This window comes from Protopterus annectens, chromosome 14.part0 (genome assembly GCF_019279795.1).
Source record: "Protopterus annectens isolate FY-2018-M chromosome 14.part0, PAN1.0, whole genome shotgun sequence".
In the NCBI taxonomy this organism is placed as follows: domain Eukaryota; kingdom Metazoa; phylum Chordata; order Ceratodontiformes; family Protopteridae; genus Protopterus; species Protopterus annectens.
Window position 1 is genome coordinate 159,901,939 of NC_056748.1, and position 23,512 is coordinate 159,925,450.

Here is a 23,512-nt window from a genome sequence, read left to right on the forward strand (position 1 = left end):
TTGTTTTTGCGCCTCTGCCCATTGATTGTGTGGCAGGGTCTGGCATACCTTTTGCCTTTGGAAGGGTGTGAAAGTGGAACCTGTAGCCCTGAGAGACTATGTTTAAGACCCATTTGTCCTGGGTGATTATGTGCCAATTTTGTGAAAAAAGTGCTAGCTTTCCCCCCCTAATGGTGCGGCCAAAAGATAAGTGCTTGGCATTGGCAGAGTAACATCATTGGGACTGTTTCCTATATGGCTGTGATTTGTCTTCTCAACTTCTGGAGGTAGTAGCACCACATTGTTTGGGCCTGTATGAGCCCTGGGGTTGTTGTCTGCCTCTAGGGCATCTGTATCTGCCTCTTTGTAGTCTGCTGACACTGGAAAGGACCAATTCTTAGAAGGCCGGTTCCTGCTAAATCTGGGAGGTTGCACCTGTAAGAAATCCTTTACTGTCTGCATAGATTTCGCTTTATCCTCCATTTTCGTCAACACCTCTTCTGCCTTAACACCAAACAAAGTATCATGCTGTAATGGAGCTTCCAATAATTTTGCTTTAACATGATCAGGCATATTCTGTTCCTTTAACCAAGCATGCCTTCTAATAACAGAACCTGTAACAGCGGCCCTACAAGAGGCCTCCAGTGAATCAAAACCACATTGCAAAGTATGCTTTCCTACTTATTCAGCTGCATGCAGTAAATCTTGCATTTCCTTGTTTTCAGAACATTCAGAATTTGTCAACATTTTCTACTTTAGCAGTGACATTAAGTATTGCTGATATTTAAGCATATGAAACTAACAATTTAAAGCCCTTACAGCCAAGGCAGCAGAAGTGTAAACTTTTTTCCCCCATCTGTCCAGTGACCTAGAATCCCTATCCGAGGGAACAGGGTTTTTAGCTGTAGAGGCCTTGACCCCTTTGGGACCTTGAGATATCGTTTCTGGGTCAAGAGTAGGGTTTTTATAACGAAATTTGAGAGAGTCTGGAACCCTGTAGTATCTGTCTGGCTTAACAGGTGCAGGATGCAGAGAGTCAGGAGATAGGACAGATTCTGAGAATACATCATCTACAATGTCTAAAACAGGTGGAATAGGAAGAGGTCTATGCTGGGGAAGTAGAAGAAAGTCTCTGAGCCTTTTCTTTGATTTTGAGTAATCCTGGCTCTCCCAGTGGAAATGCTCCCTCATAGTATGCAGGGTTTCCCCAAAAGAATAATCCTCAGGAGGAGAAGCTGAAGGGATAGATTCTTCAGCATCAGAATCCTCATAGGGAGGCAGAGAGTATTCCTGTTCTGAAAAGGAGTCAGAGGAAATGGAAACCTGATCAGAGGAGTCATATTCTGTGTGTTACCTACGCCTCTTATCAGGAGGGGGATGGGAACCCCTAATCAAAGTAATTAAGTCTTCAGCCATTTTAAGCCTCTGTTTTTAGGCATGGAAGTCTGTCCAGGAGAATGCTGTACTTGTTTCTTTGTCTTTAAAGCTGTTTTAGTCTTTGTCTTGGATGCTGATGTTGGCTTAACATGTAACTGCGTAGGCCTGAAAACACCCTCAGAAGCCGATGCCTGCTCAGCGGCTCCGGACCCATCTGAGGGAATAGTTTTCTGAGTGTCCAATACCTTGAGTATCCAGAGGCTTAGCGGTCTCCACGTGGGAGTCGGTAGCGGGTGTCAGGGGCTGCGAAAGCACCTCACTGAGAACCGGCGACTGGCCTAGCGGAGGCCTCATCATCGGTTTTGGATGCCTGTCCTTTTCCTTGCGCTTTTTATAAACTCCAGTCGTCGGCTGTACCAACAGCATTATATAATTAAACCTTCGGCCAAAGTAATGAAAGGCAAAATCGTACTGACGCTTAATAGTGCATTGGTTAAATCTAGCACAAAACAGACAGCTAGCAACGTCGTGGTCAGGGCCTAGGCAAGGAATTCAGTAAGAGTGAAAATCCTTATGAGGTATTTGCTTCCCACAAGAAATACAATTGTTAACTTTCTGATCAGTCTGGAGCAAGAAAAAAGTTTCCCCAATGGGGTACTTAGCTTTATTGAAGACTTCGGATCTGAAATTCATTTCGAAAATCTCAAGAGTCGGCCGACCGGCACTTGCGAACTGCTTTTGCTTCGGGCACCGCGCAGCAAGAAAGACTGAAGAAAATGGCGTCGGCTGCATCTTATATACCCCTGGCACACTGACGTCAGGGAAGAGGCGACGCCGGACCAGGACTTCTGAATTCAGGCAGACTGCGGGTAGCCTGCCAGCAGGATAACCCAAGTGTAATGACTGCAACAGTGAAACACGATGAACATCTTGTCTGTAATATCGAACAAAGTACTGTCCTTGGTAGCTCAAGCTATAGGCACTATCGCAAGCAGCATCACCAGAGTGACAGATCCTGCAGGATTGCCCAAGGACAGATTGGCTGAATCCTAGAAAAACGATTTCTTAAAAAATGACCCCATTTCAAAAGCAAAAGACAAAAATGCCTAGTGAATGTGTTCACGGAGGGAAAATGGACCCAGCATAAATTACCTGCAGTAACAAGATTCCTGAACTGAGCACTGAAGGAGTTCATTCCTATGACAGAAAGGTACTGATGGCAACAGCAGCACCTGTCAGTATTTGGTTGTCTGTCTGATGAAAGATGAAATGGGATAGTGATCTACTTTGATAGTGTTCACTTTTCAACTAGAAGCCCCTCATCTCTAGAAATAGAGAACTGGTCTATCTGTACCAACCTGTGCACCCTCTCTCATCCAAGATCTTAAGGTGAATAGCCAGGATGTGAAGGGCCTTCTTTTCCATTGTTTCTGCTGCCATAAAGAAACAAAGAAAATTAATAAGCTATTGCAGGGGAACCACATTTGGAAGGAAGTGCATTCATCAGAATGACCACAGTACCTCATTGTCATACTCACATAAAAGGCAATGTCCAAAGAGTATGATGACCAGAAACAAAACCTTCCACCCAGCAGAAAGGCTTACCTGACTGCCGTGAATAAGTATCATGAAGGGATGGGAGAGAAAAAGTTCCTCAATAAGGGACAAAGATGCAGTACACTCCCTTGAGAAGCTGATCGACTAGCCATCACTGAGCTGCAATTCTATCCTGCATACAGTCATAAAAGAAAGATGACACATGCACCGTGGCTGGGGAATAGAAAACAACCAAATCATACAGGTGAAAATGGAGACTCTCTAATGCTCAGAAACACAAACCTGCTCAGTAGGCAGCTTCTCAGCAGTCTCAATTAACACACAGCTACCTGTCAGTCAGCTTTAAAGGACAACAGTGCCTACATCAAATGCCAAGCCCTACAGTTGGGAAGTTGCTGACCCCCCCCCCCATGGAAAATAATCCTTAGTCATAAAAAGGAGGGCATTTTGTACCACTTACTCGGACGCCAGAAACCATGACCCTTATTGGTCCACTGGGGGGGAAGACGATGGAGTTCTGAAGACAAGAATGAGTTGTTTTTTTGTAGTCCTTGAACACTGCAGTGAGGAGAAGAGTTAGGAGGGCGGAAACTGCTTTCTGCTGGATGGTAGAGAGGCCACACTCCAGAGTGGTCTACTTGTCAAAGGCCATCAACAGACATAGCCTATGAATCCTGAGCTCCATTCCTCAGCAATGTTAACTGCTAAGTCAAAGATGTTCCTTGAATGCAGCCCATTGTCAAAACAGATTAATTTCTACCTTTTTCTACCTTGATCACTTACTCTTTGTATAGAAAGTAACCAACACATTGGCTGTTCTGATCATATGCGGAAAAGTACTGGAGTAGCTGTTTTTCCAGGCCTTCAAGACCTTTCACACCCCACTGAGTTACTAACAATTGTGCAGTCCTACTGGGGGGGGGGGGTGGCGGCTCACAGTGCCTACACAGTCTGAAAGCAAACTACTCTGAGTCTACAAAGGAAGTGTTTTTGATCAAGATCCTGGATGCATACGGCTGTAAAGATGTAACCTACCACAAGACTTATGGATTCTCCACCACTTCAAGGCCAGGCAAGAGAGGCTTGACACAAAACAGGTGGAGTAGTGCAAGGTTACACTTTTGTCTATGACATCTCAAAAAACATAGTAATAACAGCAATCTCAGATGAGCAAATAGCACTGTAAAGACCACGGTCATCAGCAATGCCTGAAGATGCAGTGGAGTCCAAGCTTGAGCCCTGTGCAGTGCATTCATGCAACATAAAGAATCTCAGTTAATGGGAACATGCACAAAACTGCATTAATTTAACTAACTTCTAATACACTTATTTGAGGCGTAATACAGAAAATTATTTGTAAAGGCAGCAACTGCATAGGCCCACCCTCTAACTAACTTTACATTAAACACCTTACTCAGACCGTACTCAGTGGCTACTCTAAGGAGAGATACCTGTGCTATTAAGCAGACCCTCTGAACAAACCATTTTTTTTATGTTCGGTACAGTGAACTTACTTCCATTTTCCATCATCTGGCAGAAAAAGTACTCAGGACTCTGTACATGAGCAACAACAGCAGAAAATACATCCCCAAAAGACAGAGAAATCAGTTTGCGACCTGAAGACTTGTCAGCATTGTTCTGGTTTCCGAACACTTTTCCCTTAATACTAGAGTTCAGTGTTGTTTTCTCCATTCCATCATCTACAGGAAAAGAAAAAAATTACATGAAAAGAATAATGAAGGCTCATTTAAAAAAGAATATACGTATGTAAGTAGTTTACCTACCGATTCTATTACACTCTGCCTTATTTTTGTCTATGATATTTAAAGCATAACCTTTTTCTACAAGGTATTTTGATAGAGATTCCCCTGAAACAAATCAGAATGCAATTAGTGAGGGCATAAAAAGTTTATAATTATAATAAAATACTCATTCACATTTTGTTACAAAGCTAAAACGTTATTTGTTTTACTGGCAAATTCTGCTTACTACATGCTTTCATAACTAAAAGGTTTGCTTTCATTTTTAAAACTAGTTCAAATCTCATAGGATCCAGTTTCAGAAAGGAGTATGAACTACCATACAAGAAAACACTTATAATCATTCATGAAACCACTGCTAAAAGAAAATGGTAGGAACCCATGCAAGGGCCCCCCGACTACCAAATTTAACACAACCCAACAACTTGGTAAGAGCACCTGACCTAAAGGAAGCTGGCTAACAAACTTCAGCAAGTTTTTTTTGCTATGACAGCACACAGAAGGATTGCAAATAAAGTAAAAGATGTAGAACAAGCTCTAGGGATGCTACACCGCTAAAATAAGCATTAGAAAATAGGATACATAGGACAACATACAAGAGTCCAGTTATGAGAAAGAATGGCTGGCACTGTGGTCTGCAGTGAGGCTGGGTCTTTCTGTAGGTTGCAGGAAAGTGGCCCTGTGTAAAGGGCTAGAAGAAAAATACAAACAGATCAACTTGCAAATAATAAATGTATGGAAGCTAAAAGCTGGAAGCATACATTCAAAACAGTCATGACTAACAGGAGGGAGTAAAAAGCTTTCCATCACAAACGCTATGCTGTCCACTAGAATGTAAAAGGCCTTATAGTTAAAGACAAAAAACAAATACTACTGAATTGTTATAAGAGACATCTGGCTAGAAATGAACATGTGAATTTGACAGATAGGATTTCAAGGTGAACTGTGACGGTCCCTACTCCAGGTCAGCAATCAAGGAGCTTCAATAGTTACCACTAACACTAGTGAGGGATGGCCACTAGGAACAAAAATGGATACAGCCAGTATTTTCAGATGCAGCTCTCTGCACCAAGCACAATTTCCCTTAACACACAGAGAGCACACTTCAGACCTAGGGCTGCACTCTCTCTATCCAGGCCCCAAACAAGACTCCACACTGACCACTTTTGAGCTCTGTGTGTCTACTCCAAGCAGACGACACACACTTGAATATCTGATTTACACACACACACACACACACACACAACCTGGAAAAGGCTGGCACAGATTTATCAACTGTGCACTCCCACCTGCCCAGACTATAGGGTAATTACCCTGCCACCAGTCAGCTACTCTAAGGCTCTTACAAGGGTACCTAATTATACTGAGTAAAATTAATATTAATACAAATGGTAGAGTTTGACCAATACAGCAAGTCTTTCCAGGAGCTGCCACAGAATCACTAAAATAAGCATAAGTACTCAAGATTTTAAAGTATTCTCTAAAAGACCAGCCACAATAAAATGTACATAAATATTTAATAATTAATACAATAGAAAACATGAGAATATTGTACATCTAGTTACAACACACACCAGAGATTCAATCACAAGAGATATAAAAAATAAGTTGGATAAATTCCCACAGATGCAGAAAAAAAGTTATGTACTCACCATAATGTTCCATCTGTTGTCCATTTTTATTCTTACTCAACCTGTGGGTCTTGGATCTGATCCTAGGATCTGACTTGGTCACTTACCAAAGCTTAGGCTCCGAAGCTTGAGCTCCTCTCCTACTCATAACGCCTCATTTCCCCCAGATTACCTCAAATCAAGTTTGCTGCTAACATAATGCAAAATTAATATATATATAATTAGTTAACTACAAAAGAGACGGACGATGATACAGGAGCTCAAACAGGAACAAACAGGAACAATGAATCCTCAAAGCATAACTGCCAGGTCTTTCACAGCTATGGGCAGGAGGGAAGGAGGGTGGTAAAATCGAGGAAGAATGAAAATGGACAATACAGATGGAACATTATGGTGAGCACGTAACGTCTTTATCTGATGCTGTCACTTTCATACTTTCCTCAAACTGTGGGACAGAGTCCTCAGCTACAGTAACCTTGAGCGGCCCTCATGGAAAGATATTCCAAAGCACTGCAGAACCAAAGGCAGCTCTATTTCTAGAAGTAATATCTAGCATGTAGTGTTATACAAAGGTATGAGAGCTTGACCACAAAGCTGCTGCACAATCATTAATCGAGACTCTAGACCAAAAAAGCTTGTGAAGCTGACATGGATCTGGTAGAATGAGCTTTGACTTGTGTGGGCAAAGATTTACCCTTAGATGCATACACAAAGGAGAAGCAAGCTCTTAACCGTTTGGCTAACTTGGTCTTAGAAACTGGTTTTCCCTTTCTGATATTAGCGAAGGATACAAACAATTGATCAGACTTCCTGAATGGTTATGTCCTGTCCAAGTAGAAATGCATCTGTCCATGAACATCTAATAGGAGGAGGATATATTCTCCCTTGTTTTGAAAATTCAGAAATAAAACTTAGGTTGATGGACTGGTTAATACTGTTCTCTGTTAACTTTAGGTAGAAAGGAAGGGTTGGTATGTAAAGTGACTCTGTCTTTATTGAAAATAAAATAAGGAAGCTTCGGGGAGAAAGCTTGTAATTTAGAAACCCTTCTAGCAGAGTGATGGCCCACCAAGAAGGCAGCTTTCCAAGACAGGAATTTCAAATCAACTTTGGCCAAAGGTTCAAATGGAGGATGGAGTAGTGCCTGAAGAACCATAGATCCCAAGGAGGGGTAGTATCCTTAACAGGAGGGCAAAACAGAAAGTTGATTCAAAGTTGTGGAAAGCTTTTCTTAAGAAGCCAGCAATAAAAAAATGTCCCTGATGTGATAATTTGAAATGGTCGCCAGTTGCAATTTTACAGTGGAATAAGTTGCCCCACTCTGAAAAATATCAGCAGGGAAGTCTAAAGCTGTAGGAATGGGAGTTCTGACGGAAGAAATATTCAACAATGGTTACGGTTACCTGATTTGGATTTCTTGGTCTCGAATGAGGAGGGAAGGACTGGATTAAACGTTAAGCAACAACTTGACCATTTTGAGGGTGTATGTCGGAAATTCAGAGGCCTGCAACACGACAATGCCTTTTTGGTTAAATCTATGGCACTAAAGCAAGTGCCTAAAGGTCTTAGAATCTGGAAACTATCGAATGGGATAGCAGTGGGGTCGCAAGCCTACAAAGAACTTGTGGACTTATTTGAGAAAACTGGATTGCAAATGTTGGACATCATCAAAAACAACCAAAGTTAGTTATCACTTGAAAAAAGAGATAGTTTCATTAAATGAAAGTATTACAAGTGATTTGGTGCTTTTCTAACACGCAAAAAGTTATCAAGCCGTTTTGGCCAATGTAGAAAATATGTTGATAAAAGCGTCAAGATTAAAAATAAAAATCTATCTAGGGATATGCATGATTATAAAAATAATCTTGCTTATGCTTTTGGTAAAAACTATGTGAAGGGTAAAAACATGGGGGGTGTACGGACAAATAAGAACATTAACAACCGTGTTCTTAATGAAATTGACTATTCGGCAGATGACTTAGATGCTCGAACAGGAGCATTTTTTAGATTGCCCACCTCAATTGAGATCAGTACGCTTACAAAAGGGGAGGTGTGCAACTAAATCAATATCACAATGTAGAGCAGCAGCAACCAGAGTATTGGAGGAACAACCACCGGAAGAACATCCAGTGGTTCAACAACAAGAAAAGAAATTGATTGGTATTAATATGGATTATTCCACAGAGAACTGTGTGTTTAATAATGAACAAAATGAGTTACTGCTGTACTCTGAAAACTTAATGCCTGTATGTAAAGTGTTCAAGAAAACAGGATTTAGCATTTATAATTTTAGTGTCGTAGACATAAAAGCAGCTCATCATGATCTTTTGAGCAAAGGTTTCTCATTTGTTACAGAATTTCATTCTAATATAATTGATGTGTACACAAATGTAAGATTATATGCCAGACAGTTAAATCTAAGTCTTTTTTTCAGGGATCAAGGTGATGTGAATCCCAATGGTTTAACTAGAAAGAGTACTTTTATGCCACCATTTTACAGGGATGGTATGGTATTTGAAAAAGCAACTATTGGAAGTATACGAAATGTTATTAAAAGAAAGCAAGATTGTCACTACGGAGATAACTTAACTAGAGATGAAAGGAATGCATTGTTTGAATTGGCAGGTTCACTGATTTAAGAATTATGAAACCTGACAAGGGTGGTGGGGTGGTCATTATATCACAATCTGATTATATTTCTAAAATGCAAGACATTCTTGATGACCCCATCACCTATTCACATGTCTCTAGAAATGAACTTCATATAGCATACCATAGAATTGACCTATTTTTGCTAGATGCTTTGTTTCAGGGAACTTTAAACCCTGATGAGTTAAATTTTTTTGAATGTGGAGCACCCAGTCACACCCATAGTATTTGGGATTCCCAAAATCCACAAAAACTTGAATGATCCCCCATTTAGAGCTATTGTTTCTAGTAGAGGTTCCAAGACTGAGCCTATTGCTGCTTTTGTTGACAAAGGGATCCAGCGGGCAGTGGCTGGGGTTCCGTATATTTTAAAAGATTCGTGGCATTGTCTTGAAAGACTGTCCACACTTAATGGTGAAGATTTAGATGTGACATTTTTAACTATAGATGTGGTCAATCTATTTACAGCTATACCACAAGATAAAGGTATAAATTATTTTACACAAAGTCTAGTGAAAAGTGGCCAATTAACAAGTGATAAAATAAATCTGATGGTAGCATTAATGGAAACAGTGCTCAAAAATAATTTGTCATTTGAGGGGGAAATCTATCATCAGGTTTCTGGAGTGGCAATGGGGGCAAAATGTGCCCCCAGTTTTGCCAATTTGGTTCTACTCCATTGGGAAGATGAATTTGCATTCCATTCACCATACAGAGATAAGATTGTTCTTTAAAATAGATTTCTGGATGATGTTCTGGTACTTTGGAGAGGCAACAGTGTTGAAGTGGCAAATTTTGTGGAATATCTTAATAGTACCACCCCTTTTTCTTTTAAATTCACAAGTACATGGGACAGTCAAATGATAGAATTTCTTGATATCAAGTTAACTAAAACTGCACACGGGTTACGGAGCAATATTTATATTAAAGAGACCTATAGTAACTCATTGCTCCATTTCAATAGTTGCCATTCCCCACATCAATGTAGGGGTATTGTAAAGGGGCAAATGGTAAGGTTGTCATCTCATCAGTGACAACGAAGTTTGTAAACAAGAGTTACATACATTGATAGGGATGTTCCTACACAGGAGATACCCCTTAAAATGTTGATAAAAATGCGGAATGAAATAATTGGTAAAAGGGAGACTAATTTTCCACCCATATTAAAAGGGAGAAGTATAGAAGTAGAAAACAAGTCAAATTACTAACTTTGATTCCAGGGTTTTGATTCTGAAATATAACAGTCAAACAAATTATATAGTGGACACTATTGGGACAATATGGGATACAAGTTATGACAGTGAACTTAAAAGCAATTTGGGAGTGTATCCTAGGATTGTATTTTCAAGGGGAAGAAATCTAAAAAAGTATTTGGAGGGGCTGAGGCCTCGAAACATCTTTTCTAGGATGAATAAATATGGGACTTGTAAGTCCTGCAGATTCATCAATGATGGACCCTATGTTAGTGTCCAGAGTTATAACAGGAGCATTAAATGTCCAGGTAGGTGCAAATGTAACACCTCTAAAGTGGTTTACATAGCTACGTGCACTTCCTGCACTAGTTTTTATGTAGGAAAGACTACACGTAGGTTGAGGGAACAGATAGTAGAGCACCTAAGAGCAATAAGGATTAAAGACCCCCCCCCCCCACAATGCCATATATATGCACAGTGCTAAGTGCATAAATTTCAAGAAATTTTTATTTTTTTGTGATTGATAGGGTTTTTCAAAATGACAGAGGTGGTGTTGCCAAACTGGAAGTTGAATTCTTACTGTACAAGTGGCAAGTAATTTTAGATGCAACATCATCACCTGGTCTAAATGAACATATATCTTTAGGACCAGTATTGAGATCAAGAGCTGCTAAAATTTAAATATGTAATCTATGTTAATTTTTTATATAAATATTTTACAACAAAATTATTTTTAATTTTTAGTAAAAGTTTTTATATTATAGACATTAGATTTATTGTTTATGGGACAGTGCCATATTTAGGTCGAATATGATGTATGAATTGTGTTTTGCTTTAAGAAAAGTGTGATTGTATTAATCTACACTTTGATTAATTGACATGTATTTAATGAGTTGTTTTGTGGTTACTACTCACTCTGAAGATGCCATTTGTATGGTGAAAGCACTTAGTGTGTGTAGCTAGATGAAAGAAACTGTTGGATTTGTACTCTGGTTCGTGTTTCCTTCCACATTTTACAAGTGACCTACCCATTGGGTAACCGTTTCGTTTTTGTCAGAATTTGAAATGGTCTCCAGTTGCAGTTTTACAGTGGAATAAGTTGCCCCACTCTGAAAAATATCAGCAGGTAAGTCTAAAACTGCAGGCAGGTAAGTCTAAAACTGCAGGAATGGGAGCAGTAAAGGGATCCAAATGCTTCTGTTGACCCAGTATGAAGTATCTCTTCCATTTGCGCTTATAAACTTTCCTAGTGGATGGTTTGTGGGATGAATCCTAAATCTTTTGGACGGTGGAAGAAAGCCTGGAACATCTAGCCATCATCAGAAGTGGGGAAACCATGCGGTTAGTTTCAGGCCTGGGATATCCAGGTGAGTCTGCCCTGAAGGATGGAACAGCAGATCCGGAACTGGTTCCAATGTCCATGAAGGGCAGAGATGATGAGACCAAAGGAAGGTAAACCAGACTTCCCGAGGCTAGAAAGGAGCAATGAGGATTACCCTGCTCTTCAACCTGTGTGCTTTCTGTAGAAACCTGGTTATCAGAGGTAGAGGTGGGAATGCGTAAAGAATACTGGAGGCCAAGCATGGACTACAGCATCTCTTGGGGACTGCCCCTAAGGAGGGATCAGGACAAAGAACTTGCTGCATTTGTTGTTGTGAGGGGACGCAAACAGATCACAGCAGGGTTTACCCTATTTGTGAAAGATGTTTGCTACTGATTGTTTCAGTGACCACACATGAGGCATCAGCAATACTCTGCTCAGCCCGTCTGCTAGAATGTTGCACTCCCAAGGAATGTGCATTGCAATTACAAAGTGGTTGGTAAAGATCGCCCACTGCCACACACTCATTGCTTCTCAACACAGCGGGTAAGACCTGGTTCCTCCTTGCTTGTTGATGTACCACACAACCAACATATTGTCCCTCGGTATTAAAATAGTCCCAAAAGGAAGAAAGCTGTACAGAGCTTGCAACTGTAGAAGAACCGGTCTCATCTCTAGGACACTGACATGCAAATTGGTCTCCTGTGACATTCCATGTGCCTTGGACCACACATCCCAAAAAATGCCCCCCCCCCCAAAATCTGGGAGGCATCCGGGTCAAAGTGGAATCTGGGGGGGGGGGGGGGAGGGACAAAGGGACGTCCTTGTTCAATGTCTTAAGAATGAAGCCACTATAGAAGCAAGTCTTTGCACACTCCTGAAAGTTTGATTGGATAGTTTAGAGCAGTCTTTCTCAACGTGCGGTCTGTGGCCCACTGGTGGACCTTGGGAGTTAATAAATACATTTTCTGATCTGATCTGGCCTCTTCACTGCCTGTTTTTTTTCCCGGACTGTCTGGAGATAAAGGCCTTTATCTGGTGTCCAGATATGTTGCTCCCAAGAGTCCCTCCTTTCTTGAAGCTGATTGGTTAATCTCAGCCTGCAATTGCAAACTGAGATAACCAATCAGCACAGATTCAGCAGTGTGCAAGAAACCAAAGGAGAAATCCTATAAAAACCCAAATTTTGTCTGTGCTAAGGGCGCATGAGGTAAGTCTGTATTTGGTACAGTAATACTTGTCCAGTCCATTCGCTCCATCAGCGGCAGATCTGATAGGTTCCTGTGGGTGGTTATTTGAATCCAGTGAATCTTTGAGCTCCTTCAGACTGCATGCTTGTTAGGTATGTGTGTGTTAATGTTGCTGTTTATATACACCTGGGTGGCACTTTTTAATAAATGAGAAGTTATTTTGTTTTTTTATTTTTTGCCCTTGTGGCTGGCAAGGAAAGGTGAAGAGAAATTTACTGAAGGGGTCGATTGGGAAAATGTTTCATTTTGGTGCTTGTGGATACCTCAACATTTTACTGAAGGGGTCGCTTGAGTGAATGTTTCATTTTGGTGCTTGTACATATGTTACTGAAGGGGTCTCATGGGTGAATGTTTCATTTTGGCGCTTGTGGATACCTCAACACTTTACTGAAGGGGTCGCTTGGATGAATGTTTCATTTTGGCGCTTGTACATACCTGGACATAGTAACGAAGAAGTTGCTTAGGTAAATAATTTATTTGTGTATCAGGGAAGTGCTTATGCATACATGGTCAGACTGCTGAAGTGACCACTGGGCAAAATAATTTACTGTATCATTTTAGTGTTTGTGTATATCCCAACTTCCAATTTTCATTCAACTTAATTTTTAGTTGGAATCAGTTCAGGGCTGACAATGTGAAACCCACAATTTTACACTTTGATGCGGCATTTGTAGGCTCACCTCTGGTGGAGAAATGTGACTCATCTTTAAATGTGATTTAGGGAAGGGGCTAGTGGGCCACTGAGTTATGTGCTTTGTTCAAGCGAGCCGTGATCAGAAATGTCTGAGAAACACTGGTTTAGAGGATGCTGGTGTAAGGACCACTGGACTGCTAATGCCCACTGTAGAATTCTTGTGTAGTCTTGCTGTAGGTAATAAGGTAATTTTGGCAGCCATAGACTCCAATGCTCCGAGAACTAATTTCACTGGCGGATTTGGTATTGACAGAATCCGTCAGATATGTAGTATTAAACTGGAGATTCTGTCTGGAGGAAGGAAGGCCAGAGTTGCGGATGTGCCCAGACGTGCTATGACGTCTATTACTTGGACTGAGCCCAATTATGATTTCTGGGTGTTGATGGTTATGTCTAAGGTAGGGGCTAGGAGGAACACAATCCCTGGCTTGGGTGAGTAGATGCCTGGTTGGAGCAGTGAGGAGCCAATCATCCAGGTAAGGAAACACATGGAATCCCTGCAATTTCAAGTGAGCTGTGACTACTCCCATGAATTTGGTGAACACCATGGGGGATGTGGTGAGATCAAAAGGGAGGGCTCAGAATTGGAAGTGATTGGCTCCAAGCCTGAAGCAGATACACCTTCTGGAGCATCTGTTCATTTTGATATGACAGAATGCACCCTTCATTTCTATTAAGCACATCCTGTCATCCATTTGCAATAAGAGGTAGAATGGACTGGATATTGACCATCCTGAATTTTAATTTTTACTGACTTGTTCAGGGATGTCAAGTCCAATAATGGCCTCAGATCACCTGACTTTCTTGGTACTAAAAAGAATCTTGAGTAAATCCCTGATCCGGTCTGATCTGGGGGACCTTCTGGATGACTCTCTTTGTCCAGTAGCATTGCAATCTCCAAAGCTGCCAATTCCCTCTGATTGGGTGGAACATCGAGGAGAGATCTGTTTTGTTAAAAATATCTTTGGATACAATCCTGTGCACTCACTGATCTTTTGTGATGGCATTTCAGGCTTCTGGGTGCAAGGATAAGTGGCTCCCCCCCAACTGCCTCCAGAGAGGGACAGTCAGGCAATGTCTCAGGAGCACTGAAAGGGTCTGCCTGAGAATGAATCTCGAGACAGTTGATTATGCGGACCCCCTCTGCAGCGTGGGTGGCGTCTACCATTTCTGTTGTTTCCCCCTCTGTCTCTGGGGAAAAATTCTCCCTAGGATTCCTGAAAAGGACCTTGAGACTTCTTGAATAATATTTTTTTACCACCACTCTGATTCCTGGAGAAGAATCTTTGTGGAGTAGAAAAAACGGATTCCAATGGCAGACAAGGTCTTTCCATCTTTCTCGCTATGGGAGTGTGTATGTCTGACAGTGGGACGAAACAACAATGATCCATCAAAGGGTGCATTGATGAATGATGTCTTCAAAGATTCCGCAAAGCCACACAGTCGCATCCAGCCTTGACCCCTAACAGTAATGCCTGAACCAGCGGCCCTAGAGGTGCCCTCTGCAGCATGTGAAATTAACCTCATGGACGCATTGGAGATGGAGTGTAGAATGGCCATTCTGGAGAAAAAAAACTTCCATTCCTCAACAGACATGTACCCTTGGGCAGAGCTAGGGAGTTCTTTGATTAAATCCCTCTGCAGCCTAGTAAAATGAGGAAGGTAGTTTAGCTCTCATAAGGTGGTGGCCAAAGTGTAATCTCTCTTGCCATATCTCTCCATGGCCTTAGACATCTTGTTAAGGGGATGGACAGTAGAACTTTCCTGAGCGAGCTTCTTTTTGGTGACTGCCCCAACAACCATAACATCTACTGGGATTCCTTTGGTCCAATGTGGTTGGTCTGTTGTAGCACGAAAAATTCCATCTGCTCATACATTTAGGAATAGTTTCTACAGTGTCTGGCTCTTTCTATGCCCTGGCTGACACAAACTCGATGAGTGCATCAGCAGAGGGGGACACCCAAAACGTAGAGTGACCAGACCCAAAAGCCTCCAAAAAAAAAGTTATGTACTCTCCACAACATTCCATGTGAGTTGTTCATCTCGCCTTCATTCTTACAAATGGGTTCAGAGCCGATCTTTGGCTCCGAGTCAGCCAACTACAAAGCTCGAGGTCTTCAGATAGCTCAAGGCCAAGTCCCTATCCCATGATGCACCTCCAGTTACCTCAGATCTTGTTTGGTGCCTCTAATAATACCATATGCCAATTCTGTCACTTTTTAATGTAAAAACCGTAGGAAAACAAAGCAACCATAATAAATCAAGAATCTTGGTCCTCGAAAAAATCTGGAGGGGGTAGGAGGGTGGGAAGTAAGAATGAAGGTGAGACGAACAACTCACATGGAACATTATGGTGAGTACACAGCTTCTTTATGTGAAGTTGTTCTATCTCGCCAATCATTCTTACAGATGGGTAGCATCCCAAGCACCATCTTTCTCAGGTGGCTCACGGGAGTATGTTTCTCAGGACAGTAGAATCAAAGGAGGCCCTATCGACTTTGTAATGAGTGATAAAGGTATGAGGCTTTGACCAAGTGGCTGCTGCACAAATATTGTCTATTCGTAGCCTAGCTGAAAATGCAGAAGATGTGGAGACCGCTTTGGTTGAATGAGCCTTAATTTTGTGTTGTAGAGAAAAATTGGCAGCTGAATAAGTGAAAGTGATGCAATCAGATAACCATTTGGATAGAGTTGCTTTTGCCACACGCATACCTTTTCTATAATCTAAAAAGGAAAAGTTGTTCAAATCTTCTGAATTCTTTAGTTCTATCTAAGTAAAATCTGAGCTGTCAACATCAAGTTAAATTGTTGGTGTGTTTAGGGAAAAACACTGGTAAATCTGTAGTTTAGTTAAGGTTAGCTTCAGCAGAAGCTTTAGGTAAGAATGAAGAATTTGTACATAATGAAACTCTGTCAGTATGAAAAACCAAATATGGAGGTTTTATGGACAAGGCTTGTAGTTCTGAAACTCTTCGAGCAGACATGTTGGCTACTAAAATGATAGTCTTACAAGATAAAAATTTCAAATCGCATGAAGAAGCTGGCTCAAACTGTGGGAGAATAATGCGCGCGAGCATAAAATTTAGGTTCCAGGAGATAAGGGGATTTAACTGGTGGGCTAAGATGGAAAGTCCCTTTGAGAAAGGCTTTGGATAGCTTGTGTGACATTATGTTAAAGCCCTCAGTACCAAGATGAAATTTAGAAATGGTAGCAAGCTGCACACTAATTGTAGCTACTGCCACTCCTTTGTTGAAGAGCACAGTCAAAAATCCAAAAATAGAGATTGATAAGGATCAGTGTTATTCTGAGAAGCCCATATGGAAAAACTCTTCCATTTGCTGAGGTACAACTTCCGAGTAGAGAATTTATGAGAAGATATTAAGACATGCTGCGTTTCGTTTGAGAGGTTATGGAACCTGGCTATGTTGGGAATTGGAGCAGCCAAGCTGTCAATTTTAGAGACTGAAGGGAGGGATGAAGAGTCCCTGACAAGTGCATCAGAAGGTCCGGAACTGGGTCCAGAATAAAAGGCTCTTCCAACAGATGAGGTCGAAGGAAGGGGAACCAAATCTGACGAGGCTAATCAGGGGCTATTAGAATGATGGTCCTTCCCAGGGCTTTGGCTTTTTAGAATACTTTGGGCATCAGGGGAATTGGTGGGAACGCATAAAGGAGACCCAGATGCCAATCGTGTACAAGTGCATCCCCTTGGGGAATTTCCAGGAGGGGGAATTAGGGCAAAGTAGCTTCTGCATTTTGTGTTCATGGGAGATGCAAAAAGATCGCAGCAAGGCTGGCCCCTTTTGCGGAATATTCTTTCCGCTATTTCTTTTTGGAGAGACCACTTGTGAGGCAACAAGATTGCCATGCTCAGTTTGTCTGCAATCAATTTGGATTACGTTGGGATGTGCATTGCTATCAGAAACCACTGGGTGGATGTAGCCCACTGCCATACTCTTAGGGCCTCTCGACAAAGGGGGTAGGACCTGGTTCCTCCTTGTTTGTTAAAAGTACCAGACTACCGACGTGTTGTCCATCTGAATCAATTGTCTCCTGAGGAATAGAGTCCTGAAAGTACGGCAACACCAAGAGTACCGCTCTCATCTCCAGGACAATTATGTGCAGATGTGTCTGGGCTGTTCTTCCCTGAAAATGCCCCCCCCCCCCCAATCAGGGGGAAGCATCCGTGGTCACCATGGCCGATGGTGAGGGTAGGATAAAAGGACAACCTATCATTAATTGGAGAAAGGTCAACCACCACCGAAGATCCTTTTTGCATGTGTTTGTTAGAATAATGATATGTGACACTGGGAGATATTGATAAGACCACTGCATGAACAGAAGCCATTATAGAATCTGCATGTACATACAACCCAATGGAATCGCTATTATTGCAGCTGCCATTGTCCCCAACAACTTTAGCACTTGAGGCTGGCACCTTGTCTCTGGATATGACATTCAGAATTTGCTGACAAAGTACTGATATCCTTTCTGATGGAAGTTTAAAGTGGTGGTGGTGTAAATTCTGCTCAGATAAAACGATATGTTGCGAAGGCGACAAGGCAGATTTTTCTGAGTTTATGGAAATCTCCACCTGATTGCAAAGAGTAAGTGTGGTGTCCCTAGCTTGTATCAGCTGATGCCTGGTGGTGGCGGTGAGGAGCCAATCGCCTTAAGTACGGAAAAACCTGGAATCCCAAAAGCCTCAGGTGAACTGTGAACACTCTGGGGCTGTAGTGAGACCCAAGAGCAGGACTCGAAACTGGTAGTGATTGGCTCCCAGCTGGAAGTGCAGATGATCCCTGAATGGTCTGGCCATTTTTATGTGGTAGTATGCATCCTGTAGATCTATTGAGCACATCCAATTGTCTTTCCTTAAGAAGGGAAGTATCGACTGTAGCATGACCATCTGGAACTTCTTCTTGACAGATCTGTTTAGTCTGCTGAGGTCCAAGATAGGTCTCCAGTCCCCTGTCTTTTTTGAAACTAAAAAAAATCTTGAGTATGTTCCGGATCCTATCTGGTCTGCTGGGACTGGTTGGATGACTCATTTTTCTAGCAACGTTTGGACCTCTACTGTTGCTTGTTCCCTGTAACTGGGTGGAATGTCCAAGATTTTTGTTATCAAGGGGGGAGGAGTGGCGAAGAGAATAAAATATCCTCTGGAAATTATGCTTTGTACCCAGTTGTCATTTGTTATTTTTAGCCAGGCATCTGGATACAAAGATAAGCGACTCCTGACTGCCTCCAGAGTAGGACAGTCGGGCCTCCTTTTAGGAGTGCTGGTAGGGCTTCCCAAAGAACTGGTCTCTGTCACCTTGGTTTTGCGGAGCCCCCCTGCCGTGAGGGCGGCATCTTCCATTATTGCCCCCTCCTCTGCCCCTGGAAGGGGGTTCACCACGTGTGTCCAGAAAGGCTCCTTGGGCTTTTCGGAACATCTTTCTTCCCCTTTGACCCTTGGGGTAGGGTCTAGCAGGGGTGAAAAATGGACTCAGACGGCAGACAGTCTTTCCTTCCTGCTCATATCTGGTCAGATTTAACTTTGGGCCCGAAAAGAGACAAGCCATCAAAAGGGGTGTTGATAAAGGATGACTTAAAGGGCTCCACAAAGGAACATAAGTGCACCCAGGAGTGTCTCCTAAGAGCAATTCCTGTATCTGCTGCCCTACTCATTCCATCAGCTGCATATGAAATCAGATGCATAAAAGAGTTCCCTATGGAATTAAGGGTAGCAAGCTGGGACGCAACCTTGTCTGAAGCTCCCTCAGCTACCATACCCTGTAGAGCATCTCCAAGCTCTTTTAGGAGGTCTCTTTGCAGTCTTGTGAAATGTGTAAAGTAGTTCAGTGAACGCATAGCAAACATTACTGAACTAAACATGCGCTTCCCCTATCTATCCATGATCCTAGAGTCACTGTTAGGAGGATGGATAGAGGAAGAAGTTTCCAGCATCTCCTTTTTGGTGGCTGCCACCACCACCATGGCATCAACAGGCACTCCCTTAGTGAGAAATGTCTTATCATGAGGGGCAGAAATAAATTTATTGGGCCTCCTAGGGACAGGCTGCTCCATAGTGTCTGCAGACTCCCACGCCCTTCATGAGACCTGCTCCATAAGCTCATCGAAGGGTGGAGCCACCCAAGAGGTGGAGGGCTGAGGCCCACAAGCTTTCAGGAGAAACAACTCATCTTCAGTAGAGTGGATCCCTCAGCACTGGAACAGTGGTCTCCGATCCAGAGGTAGGAGCCAAACTCATCCGAGCCAAAGTCCCAAGAGGTAAAGTCAGAACAGACAGGTTGGTCCGACTATCCTCCCCGGACCTGACCAGCAAGTGTCGACTCCTAGACACCTCCATGGGCACTGAGGAAGTCTGAGTAATCGGAACCGAAGGGTTGGGAGGGTGGCCTAATGGTTATGGTGTTTGCCTTGCAAACACAAGCTGCAGGGTTTGAGTCTCACAAGGGATAACTGGCTAGGCTTAAAATGGCTCACAAGGGCAGTTAGCTTAGTACTAATCTATGAACCTATGAACAGATGGCACTGGAGCAGGCATCGGTTCTGAAGGCTCCACAATCAAAGTCTAACTCCAGCGGCTCCGACGGACTGGTATGGCTCTGAGGAGGAAAAGTAGTAGATGGAGGAACAGTTTTCGGTTCCGAAACCACTAGAGTCAGAACCGATAAAAAATTTTGCAAACGCCGTTGCCTGTAACAACTTCTGCACCACACGATCCACATCCAAATCGGATAGGCTTATCGAGGACCGAGATGAATGAATAGAAGGTGGCACAGATTTTAGGATTGGTGGACTTCAGTACTGCGGAGACAGGTTCCAGGACTGGGGAAAAAAGATGCTCGGCTTCAAAGGCTGTGGAGCCGACGTTGTTTTTTTTTTTTATTTTATTGGATCTGATGATGAAGACTTAGAAGGACTTGGAAGATTTCGGAGATTTGCTAGCTTTATCATGGTCGCCCAAAGCTTCTTAAAAGGATGATTTTAATAGCTCTCTATCAATTAACTTTCTTTTCCTTTCATGAAGTACAAAGCTACTAAAGGAATGGCAGATGAAGCAACTCTCTTGCAAGTGCAAAGCACCCAAACAATAAACATGACCATCAGTCACAGACATTTTCTGTACACACTTTGGACATTTTTTAACCCCAGACTTGGGTTATTTCTCCTTATCCTGGTCAGCCATGAAAAATTTTTTTAAATGCACACAAGAAAATCTGTATTAAAGGTATATCAAAGAAAACACACACAAACACACACACACATTCAACAAATTCAAACATTGTAGAATTTTAAATAGTAAGCAGCCCTTAAAAAAGCAAATGGGCTCTATAAAGTTAAATCTGAACTAACTACTGTTGTAGAAACACACTCTAAAGCCTATAAATGTCTACTAAAACACACTTCTAAACTATTTAAACCCTCTTGTAATCTGTAAAAAGGCACACCAAAGAAAGGGAAGGGAGATACTAACGGCCTATATAAACGAAGGCCAAAAAGACTAAGGAACTATCACAATTTAAGCTAAACAGTAGTTAAACAAGATATTAAAAGTTATTCAATTGAAAAGTATTATTAAAGATACATTTTTTCTACAAAAATATTATACTGGCTCGAGCTGTGAGGAAACCTCCGATCTGTTGCAGCAGCAAACTAGATATGGGGTAACTGAAGGTGCATCATCGGATAGGGACTTGGCCTCAAGCTGTCTGTAAACCTCGAGCTTTGTAGTTGGCAGACTCAGAGCTGAGGATCACATCCAAACCCATATGTAAGAATGAACGGTGAGATGGAACAACTTCACATTAGACAACCCTGAAACCAAGGGTCAGACTGGAGGAGGAGTTACCGGCTGGAACAGGGAAACTTTCACAGATCTAGATATGGACAAAGCGGACACGAGTCCCATCTGGATCTGTGTCTTACGTAATTGCCTCATGAGCTTGCCGACGTTCCTGGAAGTCAGGCTACTGGAAGACCCAGTAGTAGTGGTGGATGGGAGGTCTGGAGGATCTTCGAGAGGAAACAAGACAGAGATCTCCTTACACAGGCAGAGCTGACCTAGACGATGAAACCATAGGAGCCAAAGCCATAGGAGCACCATTCGTCACTGGAGGATGGCCAGGGCAGAGGAGAGGCACTAGCAACTGAACTTGGATCAGGCTGAGTCTGTTCCAAAAATTTCACCTTTTTCCTAGATGGTTCAGAGGAGGATCGCGCAGAACATGATGTCCTGGAATCCCGGAACTCCCTGGGCTTTATAGGACGGGGCTGAGCCCTTGACGTAGAAGGCATTCCCAAGGTGGAAGGAGGAGGGAGCAAACCTTTTAACACCAGTTTGCTCCTCATAGCCACCAGAGCCCAAGGATGGAAAGCCGTACAGATTTCGCAAGGGGCTTCCAAATGGTTAGGCCCCAAGCAGTACATGCACTTCCTGTGGGTGTCAGATAGGGGAGCCTTCCACCCACAGGAAGTGCACTTTTTAAACCCTAAAGGTTTTTGGTCAGCCATAACAACAAGGAAAGGAAGAGAAAGAAACAGAAAAGGAGGGAAGTTTTTTTTTTTTTATAATGTATATATAGAGGGGAGACCTGATGGATAGAAACTCAAAAACTAGAGAAAAGTATTAAAGAGTTGGATAAGTAAAGCAAAAAGGGTAGGCAGAACAAGAAAAAGGACTTACACCCATTTTGAAGACTGAAGCTCAAGAGCGAGGAACTCTATGCGAACTCAAAGCACGACAAACGAGATACGAGGTATTCAGGGGTAGCGGGACATTATGGACAGGGAGGAGGAGCTCAAGTCAGGAAGCTTGAGCTGGAAAGAAAGTGGCAGATGGTTGGTTCCAAGGACTGGAACTGTGACCCACAGGTTAATGTAATGAAGTGGACAACATCAGATTGGGAGTAATACCACAGACGGCTAAACAGGCTGCAATACTGATAAAAGAGGGGAAAAGACAATGACAGATTTCTTAAGTAAGGGGTGAGAAGGATTACAGTGGCATGTACTTACATCCCCTGGTTAAAAAAAAATAGGGTTTATTAGATGTGAAACACAAAGGGTCAGAAGCCAGAATTAAAATGAGTGGGTTCCTTACAGATACTCATGTTTGAACAGAGAATCGGGTAAAGAGCGCCTCATATCAATTTTGCCAGAGGCTGTAAATGCAGGACAAAGAAAATAAGAGACTCAAATTCAAGGATGTAACTGGTATGGTATTCAAGAAAAGTTATCCTTATTTGCAGATGTTTTGTATTTGAAAAATACAGAAAAGGACATTTTGTTGCTGCTGTGGAAATTTTAGAAAGTTTCAAGTCTTTTCTGGATATACAATTAAAAATACAGGCTACAATGGTAAACTATCACCAAACATAGCTACTGTTACGGGGAAACAAAATTAAGTATTCAGAAGTATGGATTAAAAAGGATTCTGTTACTGCAGCTAAGGATACATGTGAAGAGATTAAACAAAACACAATCTAAAAACAGAGAAAATTAAAGCTATTAATTATGGATATGGAAAGTTAGATATGAGAAGTGAAAATGCTTTTAGTCCTTTTAATTTTATATACCGGTGAGGGATATTTTTACCAACCAGAGAAGCTGTGGACGATTACCACTTTTGTATTTACCATAAAACTAGATCGAGCTGGTCAATCTCCAGCTTAATGAATGAGCTCTCTGATTTGACCTCAGTGCCTTTTTTCCAGATTTTGAATCTGAGGTTCAGGCTTCTCCCCTACCCACAACATCCTTCTGTTTCTTAAAATACATCAGAGCAAGTTTACCCTCAATACACAGCATATGTCACAAAATATGCCCAATAAAACCATTAAATACTGCCAATACTGATATGTGGTCAGAACTAGTAAGTCAGAAGGTTGAGATGGAAACAGACGACATGGATCTAGCATTAAGTAAATCATTTTTTTTTTTTTTTTTTTTATCAGATGTCGTCTTAACGATCCGACTTAACAAATGGACAGATTCCCAGCCACTACAAACTCCAGGATGGTTTCAAGGAAAGATATTCCCCAAGGATGGTACAAGCCAAAGACGCCCGTAATCTTGATTGCACATCCAGC

General features: G+C 42.1%; 1 protein-coding gene across 1 annotated transcript in view; it reads right to left on the bottom strand.

Annotated features, from left to right (window-relative positions):
* The window catches only part of TDRD1 (tudor domain containing 1), a 2,513,511-nt gene that overhangs the window by 1,866,941 nt on the left and 623,058 nt on the right, over positions 1-23,512 (bottom strand). Inside the window, exons 8-9 of the mRNA XM_044055533.1 lie at positions 4,698-4,781; positions 4,428-4,613 (exon numbers count right to left, since the gene is read on the bottom strand). Of these exons, the coding sequence (XP_043911468.1) occupies positions 4,428-4,613; positions 4,698-4,781 (270 nt within the window). The remainder of the gene's footprint in view (positions 1-4,427; positions 4,614-4,697; positions 4,782-23,512) is intronic.